Below are 25,626 nucleotides of genomic sequence, written 5' to 3'. Positions count from 1 at the left end.
TCTCATGACTGCTGAGTTTGGCTCTGCTTATGTGTGTGTCTGTGAGCTCTGCAATGTCATCTGTCAATACGAGCTGCTTTAGGCCCACACAGAGAGTCATCAGAACCAGGACCTGGTTATTGATAACTCTGCTGAGTAGTGATGGTCAATATGAGGTGCGAAATTATAGTGTGATATTTTGTTAAGTGTGTTGGTGTTTAAAGTGGATGTGTGTATCAGTGGAGGCTGGTTGGAGGAGCTATAGGAGGTAGGGCTCATTGTAATGGCTGGAACCGTATCAAAGATATGTAAACCAAATGTTTGACTCTGTTCTTCTATAGCTCCTCCCATCAGTCTCCTCTGCTGTGTATGTTGATTAGCGTGATTAGTAAATTAATGTGTGTGTGTGTGTGTGTGTGTGTGTGTGTGTGTGTGTGTGTGTGTGTGTGTGTGTGTGTGTGTGTGTGTGTGTGTGTGTGTGTGTGTGTGTGTGTGTGTGTGTGTGTGTGTGTGTGTGTGTGTGTGTGTGTGTGTGTGTGTGTGTGTGTGTGTGAGCAAGCCTGTGTGCGTGCGTGTGTATTTATACTGATAGTGTGTGTGTTTGTGTGTGTGTGTGTGAGAGAGCTTGTCTGTGCGTGAGTGTGTTTATACTTATTGTTTGTGTGTGTGCTCAAGTGAGCCTGTGTGTGTGTGTGTTTATACTGATTGCGTGTGCGTGTGTGTCCTACAGGAGACAGGTGGAGTGGGAGGCGGCCAGTAGTCTGATTGAAGGTATCTGTCTGACTCTCCAGCGTCAGCCAATCATCTCCTTCCTCCCTCACCTCCGCTCCCTCATCAATGTCTGTGTCAACCTGGTGAGGAGTGCTCACACACACACACACACACACACACACACACACACACACACACACACACACACACACACACACACACACACACACACACACACACACACACACACACACACACAAATACTCACACACACACACACCTCAAATGCTGTGCTGTGACTTAACTATGATGTTGCTTGTTTGCGTGTGTGTGTTTCTCTATCTGTGTGTGTTTCTCAGGTGATGGGGGTAGTAGGCCCCTCCAGTGTGGCTGATGGGCTGCCCCTGCTCCACCTGAGCCCGTATCTGTCCCCACCTCTACCCTTCAGCACAGCAGTGGTCCGCCTGGTGGCTCTGCAGATACAGGTGACACTACCCAGCCCAAGAACTAACCTGTGTGTGTGTGTGGTGTGTGTGTGTGTGTGTGTCATAATGAAAAATGTATCTTGTTCTCTTCCCTGATTGACAGGCTTTGAAGGATGACTTCCCCCTGAGCCATGTGATCTCCCCCTTCACCAATCAGGAGAGGCGAGAGGGCATGCTGCTCAACCTGTTGATTCCATTCGTGCTGACAGTGGGTTCAGGGAGCAAAGGTCAGAGCCCAGGGTTAAGAGGTCTAATGCCACCAATCTGTGGGTGTATGTATGCATACGTGCATCTGAAATAATGGCTGTGTTTCAGGCAGACTTGAATGTCACCTTGCAGTCACCTGCTAGAACTCACAGCGCCTGGATATGTGTTAAAATATCAGCTACCTGCATCACACAGTGCCTTCAGAAAGTATTCAGACCCTTTGACTTTACAGCCTTATTCTACGTTTTATTCAATTGTTTTTTCCCTCATCAATCTACACATAATACCCCATAATGACATAATACCCCATAATGACATAATACCCCATAATGACATAATACCCCATAATGACATACTACCCCATAATGACTACTACCTCATAATGACATAATACCCCATAATGACATAATACCCCATAATGACATAATACCTCATAATGACATACTACCCCATAATGACATAATACCTCATAATGACATAATACCCCATAATGACATAATACCCCATAATGACATACTACCTCATAATGGCATACTACCATAATGACTACTACCCATAATGACATAAATGACATAATACCCCATAATGACCCTCATAATGACATAATACCCCATAATGACATAATACCCCATAATGACATAATACCCCATAATGACATAATGACATAATACCATAATAGCATAATACCCCATAATGACATAATACCCATAATGGCATAATGAATGAGATAATATAATACCCCATAATGACATAATACCCCATAATAATGACATAATACCCCATAATGACATAATACCTCATAATGACATAATACCCCATAATGACATAATACCCCATAATAGCATAATACCCCATAATGACATAATACCCCATAATGACATAATACCCATAATGGCATAATACCTCATAATGACATAATACCCCATAATGACATAATACCCCATAATGACATAATACCCCATAATGACATAATACCTCATAATGACATACTACCCCATAATGACATAATACCCCATAATAGCATAATACTTCTCTCTAATGACATAATACCCTGCATACTACCTCATAATGACATAATACCCCATAATGACATAATACCCCATAATGACATAATACCCCATAATGACATAATACCCCATAATGACATAATACCCCATGTGTGTAGATTGCTGATTTTGTTCAATTGAATCCATTTTAGAATAAGGCTGTAACGTCACAACATGTGGAATACTTTCTGAAAGCTCTGTATATAACAATCTGATGCTCACCTGCGCCAACGATGACCTGGCACCTAACGATTAGTTGATATGTGTTGCACAACTGCAGTAGTCAGCCTTGAATGCAACCTGTGTGTGTGTGTGTGTGTGTGTGTGTGTGTGTGTGTGTGTGTGTGTGTGTGTGTGTGTGTGTGTGTGTGTGTGTGTGTGTGTGTGTGTGTGTGTGTGTGTGTGTGTGTGTGTGTGTGTGTGTGTGTGTGTGTGTGTGTGTGTGTGTGTGTGTGTCTTTGTGTGTGTTTGTCTGTGTGTGTGTTCCACCCTATCCAGACTCCCCACACCTGGAGCAGCCTGAGGTCTCTCTGCTCCTGCAGACGGTCATCAACATCCTCCTCCCCCCGCGCATCATCAGCACGTCCCGGACCAAAAACTTCATGCTGGACACGTCCCCCGCCCACTGCTCCACCCCGGGGGACCAGGGCAAGGACCTGAGGAGAGAGGGCCTGGCCGAGTCCACCAGTCAGGCTGCATACCTGGGTAGGGTTATGCAGACTTGCACTATTTAAATGTAGACTCACATGTTGACTAGACCGGGTGAGCGTGTGTGTCTACCATCGTGCGCCTGTGTTGATTTTGTCCAGCCACATCAGACATGATCAGGACTCGCAGGTTGAAATATCAAAACAAACTTTGAACCAACTATATTAATTTGGGGACAGGTCGAAAAGCATTCAACATTCATGTCAATTTAGCTAGCTAGCTTGCTGTTGCTAGCTAATTTGTCCTGGGATATTAACATTTATCCACAGATAAAAGGGTCAACTGAGTTAGTTTCTAGTAATCTCTCCTCCTTCAGTCTTCTTCGTTGGAATTCATATGGCGGTTGGCAACCAACTTTAAGGGGCATTACCACCACCAACAGGACTGGAATGTCGACCTCATCTTTCAATCACCCTCATGTGTACAGTGCCTTCTGAAAGAATTCAGACCCCTTAAATGTTTCCACATTTTGTTACATTACAGTCTTATTCTAAAATTTATCAAATTGTTTTTTTCCTCATCAATCTACACACAATAACACATAATGACAAAGCAAAAATAAGTTTAGACAATTTTGCAAATGTATTAAAAATAACAACGGAAATATCACATTTACATAAGTATTCAGACCCTCTACTCAGTACTTTGTTGAAGCACCTTTGGCAGTGATTACACCTTCAGGTCTTCTTGGGTATGACGCTACAAACTTGGCACACCCACAGGGTACCACACAATTTGCCCAGTGTCGTCTGTGTTTGCCCGTGGTAGGCCGACATTGTAAATAAGAATTGGTTCTTAACTGACTTGCCTAGTTAAATAAAGGTTCAATTAATATATATGTCAATAACACCTGTATTTGGGGAGTTTCTCCCAGCCTTCTCTGCAGATCCTCTTAAGCTCTGTCAGGTTGGATGAGGAATGTTGTTGTACAGCTATTTTCAGGCCTCTCCAAAGATGTACGATCGGGTTCAAGTCCAGGCTCTGGCTGGGCCACTCAAGGAAATTCATTTGTCTTCTCTGTGTGCTTAGGGGCGTTTTCATGTTGGAATTTGAACCTTCCCACGGTCTGAGGTCCTGAGCTCTGGAGCAGGTTTTCATCAAGGATCTCTCTGTACTTTGCTCCATTCATCTTTGCCTCGATCCTGACTAGTCTCCCAATCCCTGCCACTGAAAAGCATCCCCACAGCATGATGCTGATACCTCCAGGCATCACCATAGGGATGGTGCCAGGTTTTCTCCAGACCTGACCCTTGGCATTCAGGCCAAAGAGTTCAATCTTGGTTTCATCAGAACAGAGAATCATGTTTCTCATAGTCTGAGGTATAGTCTTAGGTGCCTTTTTAGTCTTAGTCTTAGGTGCCTTAGAAAACTCCAAGCGGGATGTCATGTTCCGTTTACTGAGGAGTGGCTTTCGTCTGGCCACTCTTCCTTAAAGGCCTGATTGGTGGAGTGCTGCAGAGATGGTTGTTCTTATGGAAGGCTCTCCCATCTCCACAGAGGAACTCTGGAGCTCTGTCAGAGTGATCATCAGGTTCTTGGTCACTTCTCTGACCAAGGCCCTTTTCTCCCAATTGCTCAGTTTGGCCGGAGCGGCCAGCACCAGGAAGAGTCTTGGTGGTTCCAAACTTCTTCCATTTAAGAATAATGGAGGACACTGTGTTATTGGGGACCTTCAATGCTGCATAAACTTTTTGGTATCCTTCCCCAGATCTGTGTCTCGACACAATCTTGTCTCGGAGCTCTACGGACAATTCCTTTGACCTCATGGCTTGGTTTTCGCTCTGACGTGCACTGTCAACTGTGAAACCTTATATAGACAGGTGTGTGCCTTTCCAAATCATGTCCAATCAATTGAATTTACCACAGGTGGACTCCAATCAAGTTGTAGAAACATCTCAAGGATGATCAATAGAAACAGGATGCACCTGAGCTCAATTTCGAGTCTCATAGCAAAGGGTCTGAATTCTTGTGTAAATAAGGTATTTCAGTTTTTTCATTCGCTTTCTTGTATTGTTTATAGATTGCTGGGAAAATAATTATTTAATCCATTTTAGAATATGGCTGTAACGTATCAAAATGTGGAAAACGTCAAGGGGTCTGAATACTGAATACCATCTCTTTCTGACTCCTCACTTTCTCTGTCTTTCTCTCTCTCCCCCTCCCCTCACTCCTCTCCTCTCTTCCCTCTCGATCTCCCCCTCTCTACCCCTCCCCCTCTCTCTCCCCCTCCCCTCACTCCTCTCCTCTATTCCCTCTCGATCTCCCCTCCCACCCTCTCTCCCCACTCTCTCTCCCCTCCCACCCTCTCTCCCCACCCTCTCTCCCCACTCTCTCTACCCCTCCCCCTCCCACCCTCTCTCCCCACTCTCTCTACCCCCTCCTCTCCTCTCTCCCCTCCTCCCACCTTCTCCCCCAGCTCTAAAGGTGGTGTTGGTTTGTTTTGAGCGGCAGCTGGGGAACCAGTGGTATCGCCTCAGCCTGCAGGCCAAGGAGATGTCTCTGAGGAAGGTGGGAGGCCTGGCCTTCTGGGACTTCATAGATTTCATAGTGCGTACTCGGATTCCCATCTTCGTCCTGCTGCGTCCCTTTTATCCAGTGCAAGGTAGGAGCCCTGGAGCACTGTGTAGTATTATACTGTACCCTCCATTCTACTACCCTGTGTAGTATTATACTGTACCCTCCATTCTGTATAGTATTATACTGTACCCTCCATTCTACTACCCTGTATAGTGTTATACTGTACCCTCCATTCTGTATAGTATTATACTGTATCCTCCATTCTGTATAGTATTATACTGTACCCTCCATTCTACTACCCTGTATAGTATTATACTGTATCCTCCATTCTGTATAGTATTATACTATACCCTCCATTCTACTACCCTGTATAGTATTATACTGTATCCTCCATTCTGTATAGTATTATACTGTACCCTCCATTCTGTATAGTATTATACTGTACCCTCCATTCTGTATAGTATTATACTGTATCCTCCATTCTGTTTAGTATTATACTGTACCCTCCATTCTGTATAGTATTATACTGTACCCTCCATTCTGTATAGTATTATACTGTACCCTCCATTCTGTTTAGTATTATACTGTACCCTCCATTCTACTACCCTGTATAGTATTATACTGTACCCTCCATTCTACTACCCTGTATAGTATTATACTGTACCCTCCATTCTACTACCCTGTATAGTATTATACTGTACCCTCCATTCTACTACCCTGTATAGTATTATACTGTACCCTCCATACCCTGTATAGTATTATACTGTACCCTCCATTCTACTACCCTGTATAGTATTATACTGTACCCTCCATTCTGTATAGTATTATACTGTACCCTCCATTCTGTATAGTATTATACTGTACCCTCCATTCTACTACCCTGTATAGTATTATACTGTACCCTCCATTCTACTACCCTGTGTAGTATTATACTGTACCCTCCATTCTGTATAGTATTATACTGTATCCTCCATTCTGTATAGTATTATACTGTACCCTCCATTCTACTACCCTGTGTAGTATTATACTGTACCCTCCATTCTGTATAGTATTATACTGTATCCTCCATTCTGTATAGTATTATACTGTACCCTCCATTCTACTACCCTGTATAGTATTATACTGTACCCTCCATTCTGTATAGTATTATACTGTATCCTCCATTCTGTATAGTATTATACTGTATCCTCCATTCTGTATAGTATTATACTGTACCCTCCATTCTACTACCCTGTATAGTATTATACTGTACCCTCCATTCTACTACCCTGTATAGTATTATACTGTATCCTCCATTCTGTATAGTATTATACTGTACCCTCCATTCTGTATAGTATTATACTGTACCCTCCATTCTGTTTAGTATTATACTGTACCCTCCATTCTACTACCCTGTATAGTATTATACTGTACCCTCCATTCTACTACCCTGTATAGTATTATACTGTACCCTCCATACCCTGTATAGTATTATACTGTACCCTCCATTCTACTACCCTGTATAGTATTATACTGTACCCTCCATTCTGTATAGTATTATACTGTATCCTCCATTCTGTATAGTATTATACTGTACCCTCCATTCTACTACCCTGTATAGTATTATACTGTACCCTCCATTCTACTACCCGGTATAGTATTATACTGTACCCTGCAATGTGTGTATCCTACAACCCTCCAGTGTTCCCCTCTATATACCTCTTCCTCTATGCTTTTTCTAGGTCTAGAATCACAAAATCCTTTATTCATCTCTCTCTGTCTCTCTCTCTCCCTCCCGCTCTCTCAATTTCAATTCAATTCAAGGGGCTTTATTGGCATGGGAAACATGTGTTAACATTGCCAAAGCAAGTGAGGTAGACAACATACAAAGTGAATATATAAGGTGAAAAACAACAAAAATGAACAGTAAACATTACACATACAGAAGTTTCAAAACAGTAAAGACATTACAAATGTCATATTATATATATATATATATATATATATATATATATATATATATATATATATATATATATATATATATATATATATATATATATATATATATATATATATATATATGCAATGTACAAATAGTTAAAGGACACAATATAAAATATATAAGCATAAATATGGGTTTTATTTACAATGGTGTTTGTTCTTCACTGGTTGCCCTTTTCTCGTGGCAACAGGTCACAAATCTTGCTGCTGTGATGGCACACTGTGGAATTTCACCCAGTAGATATGGGACTTTTTCAAAATTGGATTTGTTTTCGAATTCTTTGTGGATCTGTGTGATCTGGGGGAAATATGTATCTCTAATATGGTCATACATTGGGCAGGAGGTTAGGAAGTGCAGCTCAGTTTCCACCTCATTTTGTGGGCAGTGAGCACATAGCCTGTCTTCTCTTGAGAGCCATGTCTGCCTACGGCGGCCTTTCTCAATAGCAAGTCTATGCTCACTGAGTCTGTACATAGTCAAAGCTTTCCTTAATTTTGGGTCAGTCACAGTGGTCAGGTATTCTGCCACTGTGTACTCTCTGTGTAGGGCCAAATAGCATTCTAGTTTGCTCTGTTTTTTGTTAATTCTTTCCAATGTGTTAAGTAATTATCTTTTTGTTTTCTCATGATTTGGTTGGGTCTAATTGTGCTGTTGTCCTGGGGCTCTGTAGGGTGTGTTTGTGTTTGTGAACAGAGCCCCAGGACCAGCTTGCTTAGGGGACTCTTCTCCAGGTTCATCTCTCTGTAGGTGATGGCTTTGTTATGGAAGGTTTGTGAATCGCTTCCTTTTAGGTGGTTGTAGAATTTAATGGCTCTTTTCTGGATTTTGATAATTAGTGGGTATCGGCCTAATTCTGCTCTGCATACATTATTTGGTGTTCTACGTTGTACACAGAGGATTTTTTTGCAGAATTCTGCATGCAGAGTCTCAATTTGGTATTTGTCCCATTTTGTGAATTCTTGGTTGGTGAGCAGACACCAGACCTCACAGCCATAAAGGGCAATGGGTTCTATAACTGATTCAAGTATTTTTAGCCAGATCCTAATTGGTATGTTGAAATTTATGTTTCTTTTGATGGCATAGAATGCCCTTCTTGCCTTGTCTCTCTCTCTTGCTCTCTCTCTTTTCGTGCTCTCTTCTTCTCCCGTTCCCTTCATCCCCTTCCTCTTTAATCCCTCCCAGCTTCTGACCCAGCCAGCTGACTCCCAGGAGGAGATCACGGCCCGCCACCACATCGCTGACCAGCTGGAGCGTCGCTTCATCCCCCGCCCCCTCTGCAAGAGCTCCCTGTTCGCAGAGTTCAACAACGAACTGAAGATCCTCAAGGAGGCTGTGCACAGTGGCTCTGGTTGGTAACCCACTGATTAGTATACTAGTTATTAGTAGAGTCGCTGTTAGTATACTACTTTTTAGTGCACTACCCATTAGTTTACAACCCGTTAGTGCACTACCCGTTAGTACACTACCCATTAGTTACTACCCATTAGTTACTACCCATTAGTACACTACCCATTAGCGGACTACCCATTAGTACACTACCCATTAGTACACTACTCATTAGTACGCTACCCATTAGTACACTACCCATTAGTGCACTACCCATTAGTACACTACCCATTAGTACACTACCCATTAGTGCACTACCCATTAGTGCACTACCCATTAATACACTACCCATTAGTACACTACCCATTAGTACACTACCCATTTAGTTACTACCCATTAGTACACTACCCATTAGTACACTACCCATTAGTACGTACATTAGTGCTACCCATTACCCATTAGTACACTACCCATTAGTTACTACCCAGTAGTACCCATTAGTTACTACCCATTATGACACTACCCATTAGTACACTACCCATTAGTACACTACCCATTAGTGGTCTACCCATTAGTACACTACTCATTAGTACGCTACCCATTAGTACACTACCCATTAGTTCACTACCCATTAGTGACACTACCCATTAGTACACTACCCATTAGTACACTACCCATTAGTTACTACCCATTAGTACACTACCCATTAGTTACTACCCATTAGTTACTACCCATTAGTTACTACCCATTAGTTACTACCCATTAGTTACTACCCATTAGTTACTACCCATTAGTTACTACCCATTAGTACACTACCCATTAGTACACTACCCATTAGTTACTACCCATTAGTTACTACCCATTAGTACACTACCCATTAGTACACTACCCATTAGTTACTACCCATTAGTTACTACCCATTAGTTACTACCCATTAGTTACTACCCATTAGTACACTACCCATTAGTTACTACACTACCCATTAGTACACTACCCATTAGTACTACCCATTAGTGCACTACCCATTAGTGCACTACCCATTAGTACACTACCCATTAGTTACTACCCAGTAGTACACTACCCATTAGTTACTACCCATTATGACACTACCCATTAGTACACTACCCATTAGTACACTACCCATTAGTACACTACCCATTAGTGGTCTACCCATTAGTACACTACCCATTAGTACACTACCCATTAGTACACTACCCATTAGTTACTACCCATTAGTTACTACTCATTAGTTACTACCCATTAGTTACTACCCATTAGTTACTACCCATTAGTTACTACCCATTAGTACACTACCCATTAGTACACTACCCATTAGTACACTACCCATTAGTACACTACCCATTAGTACACTACCCATTAGTACACTACCCATTAGTTACTACTCATTAGTACACTACCCATTAGTACACTACCCATTAGTACACTACCCATTAGTTACTACTCATTAGTACACTACCCATTAGTACACTACCCATTAGTACACTACCCATTAGTGGTCTACCCATTAGTACACAACCCGTTAGTGCACTACCCATTGGTACACTACCCATTAGTACACTACCCATTAGTACACTACCCATTAGTACACTACCCATTAGTACACTACCCATTAGTTACTACCCATTAGTACACTACCCATTAGTACACTACCCATTAGTGGTACTCACAACCCATTAGTATTGGTACACTACCCATTAGTACACTACCCATTAGTACACTACCCATTAGTGGTCTACCCATTAGTACACAATTAGTTACTACCCATTAGTACACTACCCATTGGTACACTACCCATTAGTACACTACCCATTAGTACACTACCCATTAGTACACTACCCATTAGTACACTACCCATTAGTACACTACTCATTAGTTACTACCCATTAGTTCACTACCCATTAGTACACTACCCATTAGTACACTACACATTAGTACACTACCCATTAGTACACTACCCATTAGTACACTACTCATTAGTTACTACCCATTAGTACACTACCCATTAGTTACTACTCATTAGTACACTACCCATTAGTACACTACCCATTAGTTACTACTCATTAGTACACTACTCATTAGTTACTACCCATTAGTACACTACTCATTAGTTACTACCCATTAGTTACTACCCATTAGTACACTACCCATTAGTACACTACCCATTAGTACACTACCCATTAGTACACTACCCATTAGTACACTACCCATTAGTACACTACCCATTAGTTCACTACCTATTAGTACGCTACCCATTAGTACACTACCCATTAGTTACTACCCATTAGTACACTACCCATTAGTACACTACCCATTAGTACACTACCCATTAGTACACTACCCATTAGTTACTACCCATTAGTCACTACCCATTAATACACTACCTATTAGTACGCTACCCATTAGTACACTACCCATTAGTTACTACCCATTAATACACTACCTATTAGCACTACCCATTAGCACACTACCCATTAGTACACTACCCATTAGCACACTACCCATTAGTGCACTACCCGTTAGTACTCTGCACGTTAGTACAATACACGTTAGTGCACTACCCATTAGTGCACTACCCATTATTTCACTACCCATTAGTACACTACCCATTAGTACACTACCCATTAGTGCACTACCCGTTAGTACTCTGCACGTTAGTACTCTGCACGTTAGTACAATACACGTTAGTACAATACATGTTAGTGCACTACCCATTAGTACACTACCCATTAGTGCACTACCCATTAGTGCACTACCCATTAGTGCACTACCCATTAGCACTCTACCAAATGCCATGTTAACCTTTCGTTATTAAATGACAGATAATGATAAGAGATGTCTGTTCATGCCCCCTCCTGCCCACAGCGTACCAGGGCAAGACGTCCATCAGCACAGTGGGCACGTCCACCTCTGCCTACCGCCTGTCGCTGGCCACCATGTCCCGGTCCAACACGGGCACGGGCACGGTGTGGGAGCAGGAGAGTCAGCCGTCACGCCAGCCCTCTCAGGACACGCTAAGCCGCACCGACGAGGATGACGAACAGGAGCAGGAAGAGAGTCAGACACCCCTCCTACTACTATCACTACCATTATCACTCTATCACTGAGTCAGACACCCCTCCTACTACTATCACTACCACTATCACTCTATCACTGAGTCAGATAACCCTCCTACCTACTACTATCACTACCACTACCACTCTATCACTGAGTCAGACACCACTCCTACTACTATCACTGAGTCAGATACCCCTCCTACCTACTACTATCACTACCACTATCACTCTATCACTGAGTCAGACACCCCACCTACTACTATCACTGAGTCAGACACCCCTCCTACTACTATCACTGAGTCAGACACCACTCCTACTACTATCACTGAGTCAGATACCCCTCCTACCTACTACTATCACTACCACTATCACTCTATCACTGAGTCAGACACCCCACCTACTACTATCACTGAGTCAGACACCCCTCCTACTACTATCACTGAGTCAGATACCCCTCCTACCTACTACTATCACTACCACTATCACTCTATCACTGAGTCAGACACCCCACCTACTACTATCACTGAGTCAGACACCCCTCCTACTACTATCACTGAGTCAGACACCACTCCTACTATTATCACTGAGTCAGACACCACTCCTACTACTATCACTGAGTCAGACACCACTCCTACTACTATCACTGAGTCAGACACCACTCCTACTACTATCACTGAGTCAGACACCACTCCTACTAATATCACTGAGTCAGACACTACTCCTACTACTATCACTGAGTCAGACACCACTTCTATTACTATCACTGAGTCAGACACCACTCCTACTACTATCACTAAGTCAGACACCACTCCTACTACTATCACTGAGTCAGACACTACTCCCACTACTATCACTGAGTCAGACACCCCTCCTACTACTATCACTGAGTCAGATACCACTCCTACTACTATCACTACCACTATCACTCTATCACTGAGTCAGATACCACTCCTACTACTATCACTAGTCATGCTTATGGTAGAGAAATTAACATTCAATTATCTGGCAACAGCTCTGGTGGACATTCCTGCAGTCTGCATCCCAGCCCCCACCCTCAAAACTTGAGACATCTGTGGCATTGTGTTGTGTGACAAAACCGCACATTTTAGAGTGGTCTCCAGCACAAGGTGCACTTGTGTAATGACCATGCTGTTTAATCAGCTTCTTGATATGCCACACATGTCAGGTGGATGGATTATTTTGGCAAAGGAGAAATGTTCACTAACAGGGATGTAAACAAGAGAAATAAGCTTTTTTTGCGTATGGAACATTACTGGGATCTTTTATTTCATATACATGAAACATGGGACCAACACTTTACATGTTGCGTTTATATTTTAGTTCGGTGTATATAAAACAAAGAAAAGTCATGTTTTTGACTGCACTGGGCCTTGAATGAATTGTATCTCCGCTTTCATATTGTCTGTTTTTCTCTCCCTCTATCTGTCCTGACCTCCTTTCCTCCCTCTCTCTCTGTCCTTACCTCCTTTCCTCCCTCTCTCTCTGTCCTTACCTCCTTTCCTGCCTCTCTCTCTGTCCTTACCTCCTTTCTCCTCCCTCTCTCTCTGTCCTGACCTCCTTTCCTCCCTCTCTCTGTCCCTACCTCCTTTCCTCCCTCTCTCTCTGTCCCTACCTCCTTTCCTCCCTCTCTCTCTGTCCCTACCTCCTCCCCTTCCTCTCTCTCTTTCCTGACCTCCTTTCCTCCCTCTCTCTCTGTCCTGACCTCCTTTCCTCTCCCTCTCTCTCTCTGTCCCTACCTCCTTTCCTCTCCTTCTCTCTCTGTCCTGACCTCCTTTCCTCCCTCTCTCTCTGTCCCTACCTCCTTTCCTCCCTCTCTCTCTGTCCCTACCTCCTCCCCTTCCTCTCTCTCTTTCCTGACCTCCTTTCCTCCCTCTCTCTCTGTCCTGACCTCCTTTCCTCTCCCTCTCTCTCTCTGTCCCTACCTCCTTTCCTCTCCTTCTCTCTCTGTCCTGACCTCCTTTCCTCTCCCTCTCTCACTATCTCTACCTCCTTTCTTCCCTCTCTCACTATCTCTACCTCCTTTCCTCCCTCTCTCACTATCTCTACCTCCTTTCCTCCCTCTCTCTGTCCCAACCTCCTTTCCTCCCTCTCTCTCTGTCCCTACCTACTCCCCTACCTCTCTCCGTCTCTCCCTCCCCTACTTCTCGCTTTCTGTCCCTACCTCTCTCTCTGTCCCTACCTCCTCCCCTACCTCTCTCCGTCTCTCCCTCCCCTACCTCTCGCTTTCTGTCCCTACTTCTCTCTCTGTCCCTACCTCCTCCCCTACCTCTCTCTCTGTCTCTCCCTCCCCTCCTCTCTCTCCTCTAGATGACTCTATCAGTATTCCCAGTGTGGTGAGTGAACATGAGGTCTTCCTGCCCAGGCTCATCACCCAGCGACGCTTCTCTAGTCACGCCACGGGCAGCGCCCAGCCTGAACCCAGCACCCGCAGCACCATGCTGCCCAGCCACAGGTAACACACACACACATACACCCCTACACACACACACACACACACACACACACACACACACACACACACACACACACACACACACACACACACACACACACACACACACACACACACACACACACACACACACACACACACACACACACACACACACACACACACCCCTACACACACACACACCCCCCTACGCACACACACACCCCTAAACACACAAAACCCTACCCCTACACATACACACACACACGCACACACACCGCTACACACACACAACCCTACACACAAAACCCTACCCCTACACACACACACATCCACACTAGGTTGTACTATGACTGTCCACACATCACCACGTTCAGTACATGTAAAACACCGTCACTTCAGAAGCCACAATCATAGTCATACTATTTGTGTTGTTTCAAGCTGTTTATTTCTGTTTATTTATGTACCCTTTTCTGGAGAACAGCATGCTGGATGAACAGACAGGAAGTGAGGAATGCTACAAGTCATAGTAGTTTTAGCAGAGAGATTGTCTGTGTTATTATCTATGTATAGTCACTTTAATAACTCTACATGTACATATTACCTCAATTACCTTGACTAACCGGTGCCCCCGCACATTGACTCTGTACCGGTACCCCCTCTATATAGTCTCGCTATTGTTATTTTGAATTATTTGTTACTTTTATTCCGTACTTTTTAAAAGTGATTTTTCTTAAAACTGCATTGTTGGTTAAGGGCTTGTAAATAAGCATTTCACTGTAAGGTCTACACTTGTATTCGGCGCATGTCACAAATAACATTTGATTTGATTTTGTTTGAATACTTTAAAAACACACCCTTCCTGCCAAGGATTTCTTCAAGTAAGGGAGGAAGGATGCGTATTTAGAGTATTCAAGCAGGGCCCAAGATCAATGGAAAGTTCCTGACAAGTTGATCCAGCTACCGTGCTATAGGAGACCCATCCGAGAAGGGGCCTTGGACATTGGGCAGCGTGCTCTCCTCCCTCCCTAAACCCCTTTTTCCCTTCCTGCCCCCTCCTCTGCAGTGAACCCAATGTGCTAGATGAGTCTCAAGGACTGGAAGAGGGTAACCTGTCTAGGTACAGTGTCACGTCACAGCCCCCCTGTGTGTTGCGTCTCTCTGCGTCTCTCTGTGTGCAGTTTGGGGGAGGCTCGGGCCAGTCGGACGGCCTCCTCTGACTTCTTCGTTTTCCTCACTCATTATCTCATCCAATCAAAACCGCCGTTGGTCTATCACCCTTCCTCTTCGTATAGGTCTAATGTAACGTAGTCTCTTGTTCCCCCTCGTAGCTTCCACACTGATCCACCCACCCATCTCAAGTCATCCGCTGTTGCCTCTTTAACCCTTTCAGTCTCTGGGCGGTGTGAGGACGTTAGGAGTCAGTGGTAGTGTGTCTCAGCCTGCTCAGTCCATCGGTGCCATCATGGTCTTCATACTGTTTCAGGCTTTTCACTGTTCAAATTGGACGTCCTCTCCAGGATACCAATCTGTGGGGCATGAGGTACTGGAGTGGCAATCCATCATTTATCTTATCAACAAGTCTAACGTTACCAGATAGGTGCATGTTCTAGTTCAGTGCTGGTAATATGGTACGAGCTGTCTACATAAGAACACAGATCACTCCAGACCTCATAACCTCCTTTGTGTTTTGGTATATTCTTGTGCTGTGATTGGGTGTCCTTGATTGGTGGGTGTGTCAGTGTGGTGTGCAGTGGAGTGAGTGGGGAGAGATGGGAAGAATGGAAGGAGCAGTGGACAGACACACGTCCTCTTGACTCTCCTATGTGTCTCAGTGAAAGAGAGAGTTCATTAGGAGAAGCACTATCTCTATGTTGTACTGATTAGTTTTGTCTGTCTGTCTCTGCATGTCTGCATGTCTGTCTGTCTATCTGTCTCGCTGTCTCTGCACGTTTGTCTGTCTGTCTCTCTGTCTGTCTATCTGTCTCGCTGTCTCTGCATGTTTGTCTGTCTGTCTCTGTGTCTCTCTGTCTGTCTCTCTGTCTGTCTGTCTGTCTGTCTGTTGGGTTGTGTAGGGTGGCCAGTGTGCAGAGTGAACCAGGCCAGCAGAACCTCTTGAACCAACCTCCGCTGGGACGCAATAGAGGACTGAGACAGGTGAGAGTAGTCTTAAAGGTGGAACTGAGAATGTTTCAATAAATAGCTCCTTTTAAGTTTATTGAGAAAATCTTTGTTTTTTTAAATGCATTGTTCTCAATTATTGAATTGGAATTTCAGTTTACCACCCAAATTGACTAACTTCAATTAACCCTGGTTTGTTTCCATTTAGTGTGTGCGGTGGGGTGTATCAGGGTGCGGCAGGGTAGCGGTGTGCGGCGGGGTGTATCTGGGTGCGGCGGGATGTGGTGGGGTGTGGCGGTGTGCGGCGGGGTGTATCGGGGTGCGGCGGGGTGTATCGGGGTGCGGCAGGATGTGGTGGGGTGTGGCGGTGTGCTGAGAATGTGTATCGGGTGCGCGGGGTGTAAGGGTTTGGCGGGTGTATTGGGGTGCGGCGGGTGTATCGGGGTGCGGCGGGATGTGGTGGGGTGTGGCGGTGTGCGGCAGGGTGTATCGGGGTGCGGCGTGGTGTATCGGGGTGCGGCAGGATGTGGTGGGGTGTGGCGGTGTGCGGCAGGGTGTATCGGGGTGCGGCGGGGTGTATCGGGGTGCGGCAGGATGTGGTGGGGTGTGGCGGTGTGCGGCAGGGTGTATCGGGGTGCGGCGTGGTGTATCGGGGTGCGGCGGGGTGTATCGGGGTGCGGCGTGGTGTATCGGGGTGCGGCGGGTTGTATCGGGGTGCGGCAGGATGTGGTGGGGTGTGGCGGTGTGCGGCAGGGTGTATCGGGGTGCGGCGTGGTGTATCGGGTGCGGCGGGGTGTATGGGGGGCAGGATGTGGTGGGGTGTGGCGGTGTGCGGCGGGGTGTATCGGGGTGCGGCGGGTGTATCGGGGTGCGGCGTGGTGTATCGCGGTGCGGCGGGGTGTATCGGGTGCGGCGGGGTGTATCGGGGTGCGGCGGGTGTATCGGGGTGAGGTGGGGTGTATCTGGGTGCGGCGGGATGTGGTGGGGTGTGGCGGTGTGCGGCGGGTGTATCGGGTGTGGCGGGGTGTATCGGGTGCGGCAGGATGTGGTGGGGTGTGGCGGTGTGCTGTGCGGGGGGTATCGGGGTGCGGCGTGCGGGGTGTATCGGGGTGCGGCGGGTGTATCGGGTGCGGCGGGTGTATCGGGTGCGGCGGGTGTATCGGGTGCGGCGGGATGTGGTGGGGTGTGGCGGTGTGCGGCAGGGTGTATCGGGGTGCGGCGTGGTGTATCGGGGTGCGGCAGGATGTGGTGGGGTGTGGCGGTGTGCGGCAGGGTGTATCGGGGTGCGGCGTGGTGTATCGGAGTGCGGCGGGGTGTATCGGGGTGCGGCGTGGTGTATCGGGGTGCGGCGGGTTGTATCGGGTGCGGCAGGATGTGGTGGGGTGTGGCGGTGTGCGGCAGGGTGTATCGGGTGCGGCGTGGTGTATCGGGGTGCGGCGGGTGTATCGGGGTGCGGCGGGGTGTATCGGGGTGCGGCAGGATGTGGTGGGGTGTGGCGGTGTGCGGCGGGGTGTATCGGGGTGCGGCGGGGTGTATCGGGGTGCGGCGGGTGTATCGGGGTGCGGTGGGGTGTATCGGGTTGCGGCGTGGTGTATCGCGGTGCAGCGGGGTGTATCGGGGTGCGGCGGGGTGTATCGGGGTGCGGCGGGTGTATCGGGGTGAGGTGGGGTGTATCGGGGTGCGGTGGGGTGTATCGGGGTGCAGCGGGGTGTATCGGGGTGCGGCGTGTATCGGGGTGCAACGCAGTGCATTTTGAACACACAACCCCTCCCTGTTTCCCAGGTCGTTCAGTAAAGCATTGTTTCCGCTTCATTGAATGTTCCACTACATTTTCTGCGTACTGAACGCAGCCCTGGTCTTGTCACATGGCGAGGGAAAACGATGTCCCTAATTGTGGATAATGATGAAGAGGCTATCCCCATTGACATTCACAGTGGAAATGATATGTGGATTGGGTTGATTGATATTTCAATGCAGCTGCGACGCCCCCTGCTGTCTCTTCCGAAGAGTGAGGCGCGAGGACCAGGTCGCTCTGGAGCCCGACTCTCCGCCACCCGCAGGAGCATCCAGCCCAAGAACAAACCTCTGGGTAACTGTGTGTGTGTCTGTTGTGTGTGTGTGTGTCTGTTGTGTGAAAGAGATTGTGTAACAATAGCAAACTTGCCCTACACTTCAGATCAAGCACACTGCAGTTCACATTCAGACCATGGGATATTAACTATTAATACTCCGTTGCTCATGAACGCATCTCTGACAATCTGACTCCTCCAACTGTGTTGACTTGAACTGACATGTACCGATCCTCCTCATTCACAACCGTTGTCTCTGTTCCAATGTGTCTCTGTTCCAATGTGTCTTTATCCCGTCACCTCCGACCCCAATAACTGACTCTGTTCATTCTGTGTTCTGTTTATGCCTTTGTTTCGATTCGAAATAAAGAAACTTTATTGGACTGCGAAGGTGAGACACCTATACTTCCCCCCCTCTCCTCTTGCAACAACGCCCTCTCTCTGAAACCTCTCACCTGATACGTTGCTCTGCATGTCTGTCTTGCATCCCCCCTCGTTCCCGCTCCCGCCCCCTCCACTCCTCTCCCTCACCCCTGGTAGTTGTAGTGTGTCCGCTAGTCCCCAAGGTGGCGCTGTGATGGACTGTGTATGTGATGACTGTGATGTCTCCTCAGCAACCCACGGGTGGGACCAGAAGAGGGTGGTCACCTTCACAGAGGGCCAGCAGGCTCAGGCAAAGTCCCCCGACCCCTGTGGCGCCAATGCGCCCCCAGAGGGCAGGAAGGCCAGCCCGGCCCCTCCAATCGCTCCCCCCTGCTGCCCCTGGGGCCTCATCCTCGGCCACCGTCAAAGCTGACCTCCACAGCCCTGCCAAGAAACAGGTACGACTGGGGGAGTAAGGATGTTTTATGACATTGTTGATTCTCACAGGCTTCTGTAGTTTGTATCATGTTTACTTGGTAAGAAGGTACGCAGAACGGCCATTTTGCATAGCTTGCATTTTGAACATTCTTAGGGTGTAAATTAGGCATAAAGTGATAATCCACTCCAGACATGAAACTCATGAAACTCCTCTCATTGTGGTGCTCTATAAGTGGGTAAAATAACTATTTGATTATTTAATTTCTATGTGGTTTGTCTGGTAAATTGTATTTCATTTGATTTGAAATCAGGAAATCATGTTGTAGTGCGTCATCACGATAAGGTTCTCGTCACTGGGGATAAGGAATATCAGATTTCATAAAGTTTTTAAAACAACTAGCTGCACTCTATATCGCCAAATCAGCCAATAGATGGTATGGGGATACTTGAAACTAAATAGTGGAACAAATGATTCAACTCAGTTTCTTCTTCAACTACCATCACGCAACGCCCGTTTCTCCTCTCCCTCCTCTCCCTGGCCTGTGTCTGTCTCTGTGGTAAATAATGAAGGGTACATGAAAAGACAATGCCCGTTTCTCCTCTCCCTCCTCGCCCTGGCCTGTGTCTGTCTCTGTGGTAAATAATGAAGGGTACATGAAAAGACAATGCCCGTTTATCCTCTCCCTCCTCTCCCTGGCCTGTGTCTGTCTCTGTGGTAAATAATGAAGGGTACATGAAAAGACAATGCCCGTTTCTCCTCTCCCTCCTCTCCCTGGCCTGTGTCTGTCTCTGTGGTGAATAATGAAGGGTACATGAAAAGACAACGCCCGTTTCTCCTCTCCCTCCTCTCCCTGGCCTGTGTCTGTCTCTGTGGTAAATAATGAAGGGTACATGAAAAGACAACGCCCGTTTCTCCTCTCCCTCCTCTCCCTGGCCTGTGTCTGTCTCTGTGGTAAATAATGAAGGGTACATGAAAAGACAACGCCCGTTTCTCCTCTCCCTCCTCTCCCTGGCCTGTGTCTGTCTCTGTGGTGAATAATGAAGGGTACATGAAAAGACAACGCCCGTTTCTCCTCTCCCTCCTCTCCCTGGCCTGTGTCTGTCTCTGTGGTAAATAATGAAGGGTACATGAAAAGACAACGCCCGTTTCTCCTCTCCCTCCTCTCCCTGGCCTGTGTCTGTCTCTGTGGTGAATAATGAAGGGTACATGAAAAGACAACGCCCGTTTCTCCTCTCCCTCCTCTCCCTGGCCTGTGTCTGTCTCTGTGGTAAATAATGAAGGGTACATGAAAAGACAACGCCCGTTTCTCCTCTCCCTCCTCTCCCTGGCCTGTGTCTGTCTCTGTGGTAAATAATGAAGGGTACATGAAAAGACAACGCCCGTTTCTCCTCTCCCTCCTCTCCCTGGCCTGTGTCTGTCTCTGTGGTGAATAATGAAGGGTACATGAAAAGACAACGCCCGTTTCTCCTCTCCCTCCTCTCCCTGGCCTGTGTCTGTCTCTGTGGTGAATAATGAAGGGTACATGAAAAGACAACGCCCGTTTCTCCTCTCTCTCCTCTCCCTGGCCTGTGTCTGTCTCTGTGGTGAATAATGAAGGGTACATGAAAAGACAACGCCCGTTTCTCCTCTCCCTCCTCTCCCTGGCCTGTGTCTGTCTCTGTGGTAAATAATGAAGGGTACATGAAAAGAAAACACCATTGATCACGTCACATTATTCATTTCTATGTGAAGACTCAATAGCTCATTGAAGGTTAGAGGCCCAGTACATTCAAAAATGTGTTTTATATATATTTCCACACTGAGGTTGTAATCATACTGTGAAAATGATGATATTGCCCCTTTACTGTAAGAGCTGTTTGTAAAGACCTCCTGAAATGTCTTCCTGTTTTAGTGGGATGGAGTTTGGCCTGCCTGTTGACATCAATAAGAAAGAGTTCCAAACCTCTCTGCCAGTAACAGCTAGTTTTCCGTTTCCCCTTCCCCACTCAGACAGTTCCCAGGCAGTCCTAGCAAAATTCTTGCTGTAGAAATGTCTCTTTGCTGAGAAGCTATTTTTGTTACTTTTTGACCATTTTAATTGAAAACATTCTTAATTGTGACCCAGAAATTATTTGATATTGAGGTAAAAAGGGCTGCAATGGACCTCCTAAAATGGCTTCTCATGGAGACAACATGCTACTCCAGGAAGTGATAAGTTAACTCAGTGCTGCCCACTCTCATTGATGAACTCCAGTAGAAGGCCGAACAGGGCAAGTTGCCATTAGCAACTCAATTATCCTTAGAACTTCTTCTGTGTGAGATTTTGAAAGAATCGGTTAGAGCACATACATCTAGTATATTAGAAACGATTATTGGTACCATGACTGTCTTCTGAAACAATTTTTTATTTACATGAAGACTGACCACGAAGATCGCAATTTTTCCATTCATTATAATGGGGGATCCTGTTTTCTGCTAACAGTGCCTTGAACTTCCGTGGCTTCAATGAGAGGGGGGCATTTGTTCTGCCCTGGTGGGAAAGCATGGGAAAGGGCCGTAGCCATAGCAATTTAAGACCCTCCACTCCTCGAGGTAGACAATCTGCAGGTGAAAGCATATACATATAATGAATGGGTTGGACATGGTGAGATTGTAGACTTTTTCAGCTAGCTAGCTACTTCACACACTGACAATTACTTTGGTATTACTGTGTGTAGCTACGTTTGCTAGCTTAGCTACCTAGCATAGACTGTAAAAAAGCCCAGCGAGAGATCATTGCGTTATAGGTTTTCTAGTCGGCTTGAGGTGCAAGATTTCCACAACAATTTTCACATGTTGCTACCAACCTTATTATAACGAAAAAATTACACATTTCTTCACTCAAAATGTTTTTTCTCCCATATTAGTGTTGTTTAACCCTATAAATCATATTAATTAGTGGTTTTGAGAGGATTATTCATTTAAGTCATCGCTCATTCCAGAAGAGACAGAGAGAGATGGGAATGAATGTGAGTTCTCTATATTTAACAGCATAGACTAAGTAAGTCTTTGAAATATCACTCTTCTCCCACTTGTTTCCTGGTTCTAGTTATCGATGGAGAGCAAGGAGAAACGAGAACAGTGGGGCCTCCGCAGCAGCCTCTCTCCTCGGCCCTCCATCTCCCGCGCCTCCACCCCCACCCCACCCTCCTCCTACTCTCCTCTCCCTCCTCCACCTCTCCCCATCTCCCGCGCCTCCACCCCCACCCCACCCTCCTCCTGCTCTCCTCTCCCTCCTCCACCTCTCCCCATCTCCCGCGCCTCCACCCCCACCCCACCCTCCTCCTGCTCTCCTCTCCCTCATCCACCTCTCTCCATCTCTCGCACCTGTTCTCCCCTCCCCCCTCTGCCGATCCTGGGGATCCGACCCCCGCTCCCCCACCCACCTCTTCCATCCTGGTCCGTCTTCCCATCAGACCCCCGAGAGCCCTGAGGACGAGGACACGACTGCCCTGCTGGGGAGGAACACGCAGACACCCTCCTCCACATTTCAGAGGACAATGGGGGCACAGAGAACCCCTGCTCGCCCCCTGCTCTCCCCCGCCGCTTGCCCGCCCTGGCCCCACACCACTCCCCCGCCCTGCCTCCCCGCCGCTCCCCCCTCCCCATCTCCCCAGTCGACCTGGACCTGGATGAGTCCCACGTCTGAGAAGCGTCCCTGTAACGTTTCAGTAACGTTTTGTTAACATTTCAGTAACAAAACTCGTAACGTAACGTTATAACTAGGGCCAGGAGTTTTTCCCTGACTGAACTTGCGTGACTGCACTAGGAAAAAGTCCTGGCCCTAGTTACAAGGCTCTAAACTACAGACGTAGGCTATAACTAGGGCCCAGAGTTTTGACCCTTTAGGTTAAATCACATGGTCCGGCTGGGGAAACTCCTGGCCCTAGTAATGACCCTGGCAGGGTAGCTTCTCTGTGTCGGTCCCCTTCTATATCTTTGGAGTCTGTGTTTAGACATTGATCTGCCTGATAACTCTGTATCCTTCTAGATAATGGAGGTCAGAGGGCGCTTGAAAAATGAACCTGTTGGAATACTCTAAAAATAAAAATGCATCCTCCCTTCCTTGATCTGATCTAACATAAAATGACTGGTGAAATCAGTGCAGTAGAATCCTTGCTCTCACCTATCCAATCACGTTAGATTAGTGATTACCTCAAGAAAAGGGAGGAAAGATGCATCTTTAGAGTATTAGAACAGGGCCAATGACCAATACCTGTTAAGTGTTCTCCTCTTGCCCACCCCCTGCCCCTCTCTACCCTTCTCTCTCTACTCTCTTCTATCATGTTAGAGCACCAAGATGAAATCCATACTTCACTATGTCTACAGTACCAGTGACAGTACATCCTCACCTCTGACATTTTAACCCATCTCATACCAAAGTATTCAAATCAAATGCAGAATCAACATGCCTTCTTCACACGTCAGGGTGGATTAATCCATGGAGTCCCAACAGGTGATCAAGTGGGACTGTTACTGTTGCTAGGTAGATCACATTCTATTTGTTGTGGTCTATTGAAAAGAGAAGGGAGAGTGTTTCCAGCCATTGGCTGCTACAAACAGACATCTGTTTACCTTTTGGTTGACCTTGTCACCTCCCAAGGACTGTTTACAGTGAATCTGCTGAAGGGTAAACTGTTGACTAGAGAAATTAAATGTATATTAGCTATGATATTATATAATATTATGAAATGTATTATATTTAATCCTGAAGACTATTTTAAAGAAAGATGTAATATATATAATTGTCAAAGTATTGCAGAGAGGAATAGTATGTTTGTCATTAGGATAATATATTAGTGGCCTCCCAGGTGGCCACACTGCGGTCTAGGGCACTGCATTGCAGTGAGGCGTCACTACAGACCCGGGTTCGATCCCAGGCTGTGTCACAACCAGCCGTGACCAGGAGTCCCATAGGGCGGTGCACAATTGGCCCAGCGTGGTCTGGGTTAGGGGAGGGTTTGGCCGAGGGGGGCTTTACTTGGCTCATTGTGCTCTAGTGACTCCTTGTGGCGGGCCGGCACCTGCAGGCTGACATTAGAAGTCAGTTAAACGGTGTTTCCTCTGACACATTGGTGCATCTGGCCTCCGGGTTAAGTGTGTGGGCGTTAAGGAGCGTGGTTTGGCTGCTAATGTTTCAGAGGATGCATGACTCGACCTTTGCCTTTTTTTTGCAGAGAAAAAGGGGGAAAACCAGAATGTTTATTTATTAATAGATGGATAGATTGACATAATTATTTATAAAATATTTATCCTCTTGGGGTTTCTAGGTTTGATTTTTCGACAGTTGACACACAGGGTGGTTGTTATTGTCCTGTGGAAGTAGAGTGTTAGATGAGAAGAGGCTCTTTATGGAGGTTTTGTCTGTTAGATGAGAAGAGGCTCTTTATGGAGGTTGAGTCTGTTAGATGAGAAGAGGTTCTTTATGGAGGTTGAGTCTGTTAGATGAGAAGAGGCTCTTTATGGAGGTTGAGTCTGTTAGATGAGAAGAGGCTCTTTATGGAGGTTGAGTCTGTTAGATGAGAAGAGGCTCTTTATGGAGGTTGAGTCTGTTAGATGAGAAGAGGCTCTTTATGGAGGTTGAGTCTGTTAGATGAGAAGAGGCTCTTTATGGAGGTTGAGTCTGTTAGATGAGAAGAGTCCAACGCACTATAATTGGGGCAGGTCATACTTGGAAGACAATCCTAACATCAACTGAAGTAAAATTAGGGTCTCCATATAGCTGAGGTTCAGCATTGTTGCACGCTTGAAATGTGAAGGTCATTTCAGATTGAGCCGACATGGAGACTGAATGCAGTCTCCACTAACGCGGGAAACCATTGCCTTTAAATGTCAAACAGGCTACAACAGAACTTCTACGATACGGATTGAGTATCAGCCCTTAGTCGTGCATTGATGTCAATGGGAAACTAAGTGGACATTTTGTAAAAGTTAGGTTTCGCCCCTTCGAGGGTAAAGGTCTTGTTTTAGTATGATGAATGTAAAACTATCATACCACAACTAACAGCTCACTGGGCACATACGTCACTTCAATGGTTAAAAGTTGGGTAAAAATAAGTTGATTCAACGTCATCACATTGATTATTTTGGTTGAAATGACGTGGAAACAATGTTGATACAACCAGTT

The 25,626-nt window shown here is 46.1% G+C and overlaps 1 protein-coding gene across 1 annotated transcript in view; it reads left to right on the top strand.

Annotated features, from left to right (window-relative positions):
• LOC124024826 (protein unc-80 homolog) overlaps window positions 1-22,997 on the top strand; it is a 32,730-nt gene extending 9,733 nt beyond the window's left edge. Inside the window, exons 10-24 of the mRNA XM_046338590.1 lie at window positions 710-833; window positions 1,050-1,175; window positions 1,279-1,402; window positions 2,927-3,133; window positions 5,553-5,731; window positions 8,820-8,985; window positions 11,847-12,038; window positions 14,366-14,510; window positions 15,556-15,609; window positions 16,565-16,646; window positions 18,588-18,699; window positions 19,050-19,070; window positions 19,294-19,371; window positions 19,409-19,500; window positions 22,549-22,997. Of these exons, the coding sequence (XP_046194546.1) occupies window positions 710-833; window positions 1,050-1,175; window positions 1,279-1,402; window positions 2,927-3,133; window positions 5,553-5,731; window positions 8,820-8,985; window positions 11,847-12,038; window positions 14,366-14,510; window positions 15,556-15,609; window positions 16,565-16,646; window positions 18,588-18,699; window positions 19,050-19,070; window positions 19,294-19,371; window positions 19,409-19,500; window positions 22,549-22,932 (2,086 nt within the window). The 3' untranslated portion in view covers window positions 22,933-22,997. The remainder of the gene's footprint in view (window positions 1-709; window positions 834-1,049; window positions 1,176-1,278; window positions 1,403-2,926; window positions 3,134-5,552; window positions 5,732-8,819; window positions 8,986-11,846; window positions 12,039-14,365; window positions 14,511-15,555; window positions 15,610-16,564; window positions 16,647-18,587; window positions 18,700-19,049; window positions 19,071-19,293; window positions 19,372-19,408; window positions 19,501-22,548) is intronic.
• The last annotated feature ends 2,629 nt before the right edge of the window (window positions 22,998-25,626 follow it).

The sequence above is a fragment of the Oncorhynchus gorbuscha genome, unplaced genomic scaffold (assembly GCF_021184085.1).
Source record: "Oncorhynchus gorbuscha isolate QuinsamMale2020 ecotype Even-year unplaced genomic scaffold, OgorEven_v1.0 Un_scaffold_2017, whole genome shotgun sequence".
Lineage (NCBI taxonomy): Eukaryota > Metazoa > Chordata > Actinopteri > Salmoniformes > Salmonidae > Oncorhynchus > Oncorhynchus gorbuscha.
This window is presented reverse-complemented; position numbering and strand designations above follow the sequence as displayed.